This window comes from Bos mutus, chromosome 3, assembly GCF_027580195.1.
Source record: "Bos mutus isolate GX-2022 chromosome 3, NWIPB_WYAK_1.1, whole genome shotgun sequence".
In the NCBI taxonomy this organism is placed as follows: Eukaryota; Metazoa; Chordata; class Mammalia; order Artiodactyla; family Bovidae; genus Bos; species Bos mutus.
The window spans coordinates 66934851-66946024 of record NC_091619.1 but is presented as its reverse complement, the minus strand read 5'-3'; the positions used below and the strand labels follow the sequence as shown (position 1 = coordinate 66946024).

Genomic DNA, 11174 nt, shown 5'->3' with positions numbered 1-11174 from the left:
ACTTTACTCACTTTTTAATATTTTATGTCAGAATGTCAAGGGATTGTTGGCATTTTTTTTTTCCTGCCCAGTAAGGAAATACAAGCTGATACTTGCCACAGTGTTCTTGTATAACCTGTGTTTTCACAAAGATTAGAGCACACTAATGTTTGTGTTCTTAGTGAAAAAGTATTTTAGTGAGCATTTTTCTTGATGGAAGTTGAGATTTGCTGAAGCAAGTTTGCAATAATAACCCTAAGAGTAAAGAATTTTAAATGTGAATAGTGATGATTTCTCTTAACACATTGAGCAATATCTGCTTTTATATGTTATTGAAATGTCTGGCATTGTTTTTTGACAGTTCACTAAGTTTGGATTGAATTACCAGTGTTTCTGAAAGTTTGGAAACCATTGGATGGAACACAATTTTATTTAAGTGGTATCACTGGAAGTTTTGAGTACTGCAGTCACTGCACATGGGTGACTGCAGTGGTTTCATATTCTGTATCTGATTTCACAATTGAATGTGAATTCAGTAATGGGACATATAATGGTATCTAGAGTATTTTCTCAATCCCGGTTTCTCTACCATGTTGAATTACTGTGTTTGTATTCAAGAGAATCATGGCATCTGGTTCCATCACATCATGGCAAATAGAGAAACAGTGAGAGACTATTTTTGGGGGCTCCAAAAATCACTGCAGATGGTGACTGCAGCCATGAAATTAAAAGATGCTTACTCCTTGGAAGGAAAGTTATGATCAACCTAGACAGCATATTAAAAAGCAGAGACATTACTTTGCCAACAAAGGTCCGTCTAGCCAAAGCTATGGTTTTTCCAGTAGTCATGTATGGATGTGAGAATTGGATTATAAAGAAAGTTGAGCGCCAAAGAATTGATGTTTTTGAACTGTGATGTTGGAGCAGACTCTTAGAGTCCCTTGGACTGCAAGGAGATCCAACCAGTCCATCCTAAAGGAAATCAGTCCTGAATATTCAATGGAAGGACTGATGCTGAAGCTGAAGCTCCAATATTTTGGCCACTTGATGAGAAGAGCTGACTTATTTGAAAGACCCTGGTGCTGGGAAAGATTGAAGGCAGGAGAAGGGGATGACACAGGATGAGAAGGTTAGATGGCATCACCGACTGAATGGACATGAGTTTGAGTAAACCTAGGAGTTGGTGATGGACAGGGAGGCCTGGCATGCGGCAGTCCATGGGGTCGCCAAAAATCGCACACGACTGAGAGTGAACTGAACTTGGAAATATTAGCACATAATGTCCTGTGATAATGGGGAATAAGGTGTAGTGGGAATAATGAGACTCCCAAGTTGTATTTGGAGGAAGAACTTGCAACATACTCTAGTATTGAAACTTCCATGGAGGGAGGACCCTGGCGGGCTACAGTCCATGGGGTCACAAATAGCATGGGGTCAAGACTGAGCATGGACACACAAGTTGGATTGATGATCCTGAATTCCCTTTAGTTGAGGGAGTCTACCTCGCATTATGAAAGTTAGTTGCTCAGTCGTGACCGACTCTTGGCTCCTCTGTCCTTGGGGTTTTCCAGGCAAGAATACTGGAATGGGTTGCCATTCCCTTCTTCAGGGGATCTGGACCCAGGGATTGAACCCAGGTCTCCTGCATTGCAGGAGATTCTTTAGCATTTGAGCCAGAGAAGAGATTAAGCTTGACCTCGCATTAAGCTTGACCAAATTCTGCAGCAATTGACGGGACCGGGACACCTGAGAGTACATTCTCCATTTCTGTCTTTAAATCATTTTAACAAAGGAAGCATTTAATCACCTGTGTGCTCCGTCCCTCACTCCTGCCCAACTTTTTGCGACTCCATGGACTTAGGTCTATCGGGGATAAACGTGGGTGGGCGTGGTAAACGGGCTCTGCGCCTGCGCACTGCGACTCTGCGCGCCGCGCTTTCGTATTTTCCCCGCGAGGCTTTGTCCCACAGCAGAGTTGCTCTGAAAGATGCTGCGGCCTGACATATCACCGACGTTTTCTTCTGTCCCTGCGGCTTCCCCCTGCTCACCAGAGGCTCGGTCCCAGGGTCCCCGCTACAATTTCGGACTCCAGGAGACTCCTCTGAGCCGCCCTTCAGCCCAAGCCGCCTCTGCGTCTTCCCCACCAGGCACGTCTGGAGCGGCGGGTGACCGGAGCGGCAGCAGCAGTCTACCTGGGCACCCGCCCAGCGCCCTGCCGCCTCAAGGCAAGGAGTTGTGTGAACTTCTGGAGGTTCAGGGAACCGTGGTCTCTGGTTACCACAGAAATTTCAGTTGGTGTCTGTTTGGAATTTGGGAATGGAGTGCTCTGCGAATTGAGTGGGTCTGAATTGATTTAAGGGCTGGACTCTCCCTCACGTTCGTTTTCTTACAAGGCCTTGATGGTGGATGGCTCAGTTCTGAGGCAGGCTATATTCATATCCGGGGTACTGTGCCTCCGCCCGCGCCCCATGACAGAGGAATGAATTTGTGCACGAGTTTAGTGATTGGAGTGGTAAACCTCTTGGCTCCTGAACTTAAGCCTCCAAGTCCTTCTAGGGTATCTTGAAAACAGATAAGCTTTGAGAACAGACCAGATTTAACATTTTCTCTAATGGAGGTGAATAATACATTTAGTGTGAAAAATGACCTTTAAGGAGTATTTAACTCGTTTACTTTATAGTCAGTGACTCTCCATGACAAAACCGTCACCTTTTGCCCACACAGCATTGCCACTCACTGGTAAGGTAACAAATGCCAAATCCAGTGTCACTTTTCAGTTCATCTTATGTAAACTTCCCACTGTGTTTAATGTTCTTCACCAGTCTTGTCTTGAACTCACTTAATTTGATTTCCTTGATTCCACTTTTCCGTTTTTCACCTACCTTCCATAGAACTAGGCTTACTTTTGTTAGTTTACAAATTATTGGCTTGTCCTTAGAGGTTTTTTACCTGGCTCCTTCTATCTGATTGTGATTATCACCACAGCCCAGATCTCATCTTTGCCCCTAGATTCTTGTTTCAGACTGTCTTCTGAAGTTTCTAGTAAGGAATCAGTGGACATCCTCAGACTCACTGTATGATTAATTGAATTCATCTCTCTGCAGCTCCTCAACCTGTTTCTCTTATCTCAATCATTGGGTTTTTAAAATCTTTAGGAGACTTCAATGATTCAAATATTCCCTCACTCATAACATCCAAAGTTAACAAGTTCTAGATTTATCTTTTAAATAATTCTGTCCTTTTCTCTGTGCCATTACAGGCCCTTTTAATTTTGTGTCTGAATTATTGCCTCAAACTAATGCTTCTTTCTTCTAAGCTTACTTACAGTGTCACTGTAGAGTTATATGGAAAATGAAAATCTTATGTCCCGTGGCATTTCAACCAGTGACTCTATTTGCAGGTTAAAAAATGTACTCTTTAGTAGCATATCCAAGTCCACTTGGGATATGTTTTTAGTTTTTGCAGTCTTATATCTCATCATTTCTTGATAATTACCCTACTTTCTAACTTAACTGACCTACTTGCACTTCCTTCAAGGCAACATACATGTTTATCAGTATAATCCCCTTCTTCATGAAATGTTCTGTCACCTATTTATTTTCAACAATAATAACATCCAGTAATTAATGACTGCTCCTCTGTTCTAGCTTCTTACTTAGCATGTTGTATCTCTGATCCTTACAGTAAATCTGTAAGATAGATTTTTCTTTTGTCCCAATTTAAGAGGGAGCCAAGACCCAAATTGATGATATAGTTACCTTAGGTGCTCAGTGCGTGCTCAGTTGCGTCTGACTCTTTCCGACCCCATGGACTGTAGTCTGCCAGGCTTCTTTGTCCATGGATTTCTCAGGCAGGAATACTGGAGTGTATTGCCATTTCCTGCTCCAGGATATCTTCCTGACCCAGGGTTTGAACCTTTGTCTCCCATATCTGCATTTTAGATTCTTTACCACCTAGCCACCAGGGAGCTGAGTTATCTTAGGAGCTGAGGATAATAATATTCTGTGCTCTCAAAGAACTTATGGTTCAGTAGGGAAGATAGACTTAAAAATCTATAAAACTTTTAAAAGATAATTATTTTTGAGTTATTTACAGATATTGTGCTTAGTAGCTTCAGTCGTATCCAACCCTCTGCGATCCTATGAACCATACCCTGACAGGCTCCTCTGTCCACAGGATTCTCCAGGCAAGAATACTGGAGTGGGTTGTCATTTCCTTCTCCATACAGATATTGAGGTATTTAATAAGTAGGGGAACAAAGTAACTAAAGAAATTTTGCAGAGGAAATTCAACTTGAGGTAGTGTTGAAGAAGAAGATTATGTCAACTGAAGGGAAAGAGGGGAAAAAAAAACTGGAGAAGAAACTTTTATTTCTCTCATAAGAAAGAAAAATATGTGCAAAGGCACAGAAGTATGATATAGCATGTTGTGTTTGTAGACTACAAATAATTTCATTTGGTAGAGCAGTAGGGTGATCTATTTTGTTCCTTCCCGATATAAACTTGGAGTACTTGCAGGTATTTAATCTGGGAGGCAGATAGGTTTTTTTGCCATGCCAAAAACATATCTGGCTTTTGTGATTGGAATAGATGATAGTACTTTTCCCTGATAAATGGAATTTTGTAGGAGAAGCAACTTTTAGAGGGAAAAATGGTGAGTTCTTCTGTGGACATGTTGAGTGTGAAGAACCTTTGGGGTATCCATACATTCATATTGAGGCAATTGAATATATGAATCTAGGGCTAAGAAAGAAGCCTGGGAGAGATATAAATTTGAGGCCAGAGGGGAGAAGGTAAAGAAAATATAGGAAAATAGAGGTGAAGGAAATTGGAGAAAAACTAGGAGAAGTAAGTTTAAGAAGGGGATTAGAGTCTGAAAGTAACCTGAGAACAAGAAGCAGCCCTGTTTGTCTCCAGTCTCTAGTAACTATCTCCTTCCTTAGCTCCTTTAAGCCTAGGGTTAGTAACAGAGCATACTTTGTCTTGATTCTACACATTTCTTTATGATGATATTCTGTCTACCCCTTTGTAAATATTCCCTTTATCAAACACTCTTCAAATTATCCTAGTTTGAATGTGTTATCTCTCTGGAAACTATACAAAAATGTTAGATTTTATCCTATGGTGGATATGAGAGACACTGAGAAATTGTTAGAAAGGGAGACATGGTGAAATTTCTTTTTCAGAAAGATCACTAGTGATGGATGTGAAGAACTGATTAGAGAGGCATCACGTTGAAGGCAAAGAGAATAATTCAAAGACTTTTGAAAAAGGCTGAAGAAGATATGTGCTTAAAATGGGCCAGATAGGAGTGAAGATGGAGAGAAATTTTAGTGAGATATCTATCTATATAATTAGATTTGGTTACTGATTGGGTGTTTGGGTTCATGAAAGAGGAGTTAAGAGTGACTTCTAAGTTGATGACTTGTATGAGGTGCAAGATGCAAGATGCAAGGTGCAAGATGATGTAGTTGACCAACTGGTAGTAAAGAAAGGATAAATTCTGAGAAAAAGTTAATGAGGTAATTCACTTTTAGATATTTAGTAGTTCTGGGAAAATACCTAATGGTTTGTATCCAAAAAGTAGTTTTGGATATTTATATCCAAAAATATAAGGATCTAGAGCCACCCTATCTGTTAGAACTCTCTGTGGATAGATATATTCTATATCTGTGCTAATATAGTAGCCACTAGACAAGTGTGGTTTTTGTGCATTTTAAATGTGGCTAGTGTGACTGAAGAACTGAATTTTAATTTTTATTTAATTTAAATACCACATGTGGCAAGAAGCTCCTATACTGAGCAATGCAGCTATAGACCTAAGAATGGTTTTTGCATTTTTAAAGGGTTGGAAAAGTAAAAGAAGAAATTCATATTATAGTATCCAGAACTAAATATTGGAATATTCACTGGAAGGACTGATGCTGAAGCTCCAATACTTTGGCCACTTGATGCAAAGAACTGACTCACTGGAAAAGACCCAGATGCTGAGAAAGATTGAGGGCAGAAGAAGGGGGCAACAGAGCATGAGATGGTTGGATGGCATCATCGACTCAATGGACATGAGTTTGAGCAAATTCCGGGAGATATTGAAGGACAGGGAACCTTGGTGTGTTACAGTCCATGGGGTTGCAAAGACTTGGACATGACTGAGTGGCTGGACAACAACAAATCCAGAATTAAAGTTTCATTGGAATACACTTATTTATTGTCTTACTTTTTGTCTGTAGCTGTTTCCTGTGATAATGTAAGAACTGAGTAATGGTAATAGACAGTATGACCCACAAAGCCTAAAATATTTAACATCTGGCTCATTATTTAAAAGCTTGCCACCCTATACTTTACAGTGTTGAAGAGGAGTTAGGGCTGTATATGAAGGTTTAAGAGTTGCCAGGAAATAGATATTAATAAAAGCCAAAATAATAGATGAGATGTTCAGAGGAAATGTATAATTTTGATTTGAGAGAGAAAGTAAAGTTGGGAACCATTGGAAGCCAATAGTTAAGAGGCAGATAGAGGAAAAAGGACCTGGCAATGGAAACTAAAAAGAAGTAGTTTAAGGAGAATCAAGATAGAGAGTTGTTATGGAAATCAAGGAGGAGAGGCCAAAAGAGACCCAGGATTTTTTTTTTTTTTTAAAGAACTCCTAATTTAACTTAAAATCTTTTGCACGGCAAAGGAAAGTATAAAGAGATGAAAAGATAACCCTCAGAGTGGGAGAAAATAATTGCAAATGAAGCAACTGACAAAAGATTAATTTCCAAAATATATGAACAGCTCAATATCAGAAAAACAAAGAACCCAATCAAAAAATGGGCAGAAGACCTAAACAGACCTTTCTCTAAAGAAGAAGTACAGATGGCCAATAAACACATGAAAAGATGGTCAACGTCACATTATTAGAGAAAGGCAAATCAAAACTGCAATGAGGTATCACCTCATACCAATTTGAATGTCCATCATCAACAAATCTATAAACTAGGTATATAAATGCTGGACAGGATGTTCTTGAGAAAAAGGAATCTTCCTGCACTTTTGGTAGGAATGTAAATCAATACAGCCACTATAGAGAACAGTATGGAGATTCCTTAAAAAACTAGGAATAAAGCTACCATATGACCTAGCATTCCTATTACTAGGCACACACCCTGAGAAAACCACAATTCCAGTGTTCATTGTAGCACTGTTTACAGTGGCCTGCACATGGAAGCAACCTAGATGTCCATCAACAGATGAATGGATAGAGAAGATATGGTATTTGCTGGGCCATGCTTAGTCACTCAGTTGTGTCTGACTTTGTGACCCCATGGACTGTAGCCCACCAGGCTCCTCTGTCCATGGGGTTTCTCCAGACAAGAATACTGGAGTGGGTAGCATATCCCTTCTCCAGGGACTCTTCCTGACCCAGGAATCGAACCAGGATCTCCTGCACTGCAGGTGGATTCTTTACCAGCTGAGCTATTAGGGAAGCCCATAGTATATATATACAATGAAATAACACTCAGCCATAAAAAAGAACAAATTTGAGTCAGTTCTAGTGAGGTGGGTGAACCTAGAGCCTGTTATAGAGTGAAGTAAGTCAGAAAGAGAAAAACAAATACTGTATATTAATGCATATATTTGGAATCTATTAATAGAAAAATAGTACTGATGAACCTATCTGCAGGGAATGAATGGAGATGCAGATGTAGAGAACAAACTTGTGGACACAGAAGGGGAAGAATATGGAGGACAAATTGAGAAATTAGCATTTATGTATATACTTCTATCATGTGTAAAATAGATAGCTAGTGGGAAGCTGCTGTATAACACAGGGAGCCTGGCTTGGCCCTCTGTAACAGTGGCTGACTTTATTTTTTGGGGCTCCAAAATCACTACAGATGGTGACTGCAGCTGTGAAATTAAAAGACGCTTATTCCTTGGAAGGAAAGTTATGACCAACCTAGACAGCATATTAAAAAGCTGAGACACTACTTTGTCCACAAAGGTCCATCTAGTCAAAGCTATGGTTTTTCCAGTGGTCATGTATGGGTATGAGAGTTGGACTATAAAGAAAGCTGAGTGCCAAAGAATTGATGCTTTTGAACTGTGGTGTTGGAGAAGACTCTTGAGAGTCCCTTGGACTGCAAGGAGATCCAACCAGTCCATCCTAAAGGAGATCAGTCCTGGGTGTTCATTGGAAGGACTGATGTTGAAGCTCCAAAATTTTGGCCACCTGATGTGAAGAGCTGACTCATTGAAAAGACCCTGATGCTGGGAAAGATTGAGGGCAGGAGGAGAAGGGGATGACAGAGGATGAGATGGTTAGATGGCATCACGACTCAATGGACATGAGTTGGGTGAACTTTGGGAGTTGGTGATCTACAGGGAGGCGTGGTGTGCTGTGGTTCATGGGGTCGCAAAGAGTCAGACACGACTGAGTGACTGAACTGAACAACCTAGAGGAGTGCGATGGGAAAGAAGAGGAAGGCCCTAGAAGGAGGGGATATATGGATATCATTATATATGTATAATGATGGCTGATTTGAATTGTAAGGTAAAAACCAACTCAACATTGTAAAGCAAGTATCCTCCAATTAAAAAACATACACTTATTGGAATCCCTGGTGGCCCACTATGCAGTGGATAGGAATCCGCCTGCAGCAATCCCTCCCTCTTCCTGGAAGATTCCACGTGCCAAGGGGCAGCTAAGCCCATATGTCAGTTACAGAGCCTGAGCTCTAGAGGCTGTGCACCCACAACTACTGAGCCTGTGTGCCTAGAGCCAGTGCATCACAAAAAGAGAAGCCACTGCAGTGAGAAGCCCATGCATTGCCACAAAGAGTAGCCCCTGTTCTAGTAGCCCCTGCTTGCTGCAATGGAAGAAAGCCTGCGCAAAGCAACAAAGACCTCACACAGCCAAAAATACATAAATAAATAAAAATGAACTTAAAAAAAATAATGTCTATGTGCCCACAACATTGTAAATCAACTGTACTTCAATGAAAAAAAAAAGAAAACAAATCTATGTGCCTAGACACTATGCTAGACTGTTTATGTACATTCTGTCATATTTTATGACAACCCTATAAAAAAAGTACTATCTTCACCATATTAACAAATTGGTGAAAACCATATGATCTCAATAGATGCAGAAAAAGCCTTTGACAAAATTCAGCACCCATTTATGATTAAAACTCTTCAAAAAATGCACAGAGAAGGAACCTACCTCAACATAGTAAAGACCAAATATGATAAGCCTATGGCAAACATTCTCAGTGGTGAAAAGTTGAAAGCATTCTCCCTAAGGTCAGGAACAAGACAAGGGTGTCCACTTTCTCCACTACTATTCAACATAAGTTCTGGAAGTCCTAGCTACAGCAGTCAGAGAAGAAAAAAAATAAAAGGAATCCAGATTGGAAAAGAAGTAAAGCTCTCACTGTTTGCAGATGACATGATACTGTACATAGAAAACCCTAAAGATAGTATCAGAAAATTACTAGAGCTAATCAGTGAAATATAGCAAAGTTGCAGGATACAAAATCAATACACAGAAATCACTTGCATTTCTGTATACTATCAATGAAAAATCAGAAATAGAAATTAAGGAATCAATCCCCTTCACCTTTGCAACAAAAAAAATTAAATATGTAGGCATAAACTTACCTAAGGAGACAAAAGAACTGTACACAAAATTATAAGATACTAATGTAAGAAATCAAAGACAACATAAACAGAAGGAGAGATATTCTGTGTTCCTGGGTAAGAAGAATGGATATTGTGAAAATGTCTATACTACCAAATGCAATCTACAGATTCAATGCAATCCCTATCAAATTACCAATGGCATTTTTCACAGAACTAGAACAAAACATTTCACAATTCATATGGAAACACAAAAGACCCCGAATAACCAAAGCAGTCTTGAGAAAGAAGAGTGGAGCTGGAAGAATCAACCTTCCTGACTTCAGATTATACTACAAAGCCACAATCATCAAGACATTCTGGTACTGGCACAAAAGCAGAAATATAGACCAATAAAACAATATAGAAAGCCCAGAAATAAACCCATGCACCTATGGGTACCTTATTTTTGACAAAGGAGGCAAGAATATACAATGGGGCAAAGACAGCCTTTTCAAAAAATGGTGCGGGAAAAACTGGACAGCTACATGTAAAAGAATGAAATTAGGACACTTCTTAACAGCAAAACACAAAGATAAAATCAAAATGAGTTAAACGCCTAAATGTAAGACCAGAAACAATAAAACTCTTAGAGGAAAACATAGGCAGAACACTTGATGACGTAAATCAAAGCAAGATCCTCTGTGACCCACCTCCTAGAGTAATGGAAATAAAAACAAAAGTAAACAAGTGGAACCTGATTAAACTTAGAAGCTTTTGCACAGCAAAGGAAACTATAAGCAAGGTGAAAAGACAACCCTCAGAATGGGAATAGCAAGAGAAGATAATAGCAAATGAAACAACTGACAGAGGATTAATTTCCAAAATATACAAGTAGCTCATACAACTCAATACTAGAAAAACAAACAACCCAATCAAAAAGTGGGAAAAAGACCTAAACAGACATTTCTCCAAGAAGACATACAGATGGCTAACAAACACATGAAAAGATGTTCAACATTGATCATTATTAGAGAAATGCAAATCAAAACTAAAATGAGATATCATGTCACACTGGTCAGAATAGCCATCATCAAAAAGTCTACAAACAAATGCTGAGGGGGTGTGGAGAAAAGGGAACACTCTTGCACTGTTGGTGGGAATGTAAATTGATAAGCCACTATGGAAGACAGTATGGAGATTCCTTAAAAAACAAGGAATAAAACCACCATATGACCCAGCAATCCCACTCCTAGGCATATACCCTGTTCAGTTCAGTTCAGTCACTCAGTTGTGTCCGTCTCTTTGCGACCCCATGAACTGCAGCATGCCAGGCCTCCCTGTCCATCACCAACTCCTGGAGTTTACTCAAACTCATGTCCATTGAGTCGGTGACGCTATCCAACCATCTCATCCTCTGTCATCTCCTTCTCCTCCTGCCCTCAATCTTTCCCAGCATCAGAGTCTTTTCTAGTGAGTCAGTTCTTCGCATTGGGTGGCCAAAGTATTAGAGTTTCAGCTTCAGCATCAGTCCTTCCAATGAATATTCAGGGCTGATTTCCTTTAGGATGGACTGGTTGGATCTCCTTGCAG

General features: G+C 39.9%; 1 protein-coding gene across 2 annotated transcripts in view; it reads left to right on the top strand.

The window, feature by feature from the left end:
- The first annotated feature begins 30 nt into the window (after positions 1-30).
- The window catches only part of MSH4 (mutS homolog 4), a 105075-nt gene continuing 93931 nt past the window's right edge, over positions 31-11174 (top strand). The window contains exons 1-2 of one of the 2 annotated variants that reach the window (XR_011463693.1): positions 2071-2204; positions 5825-6172. Coding sequence is in view for 1 of the 2 variants with exons in the window: in XM_005893467.2 (XP_005893529.1) it covers positions 1967-2204 (238 nt within the window). In the remaining variant the exon portion in view is untranslated. Of the gene's footprint in view, positions 2205-5824; positions 6173-11174 lie in introns of those variants that run through there. The other variant, XM_005893467.2, reaches the window with a different exon arrangement.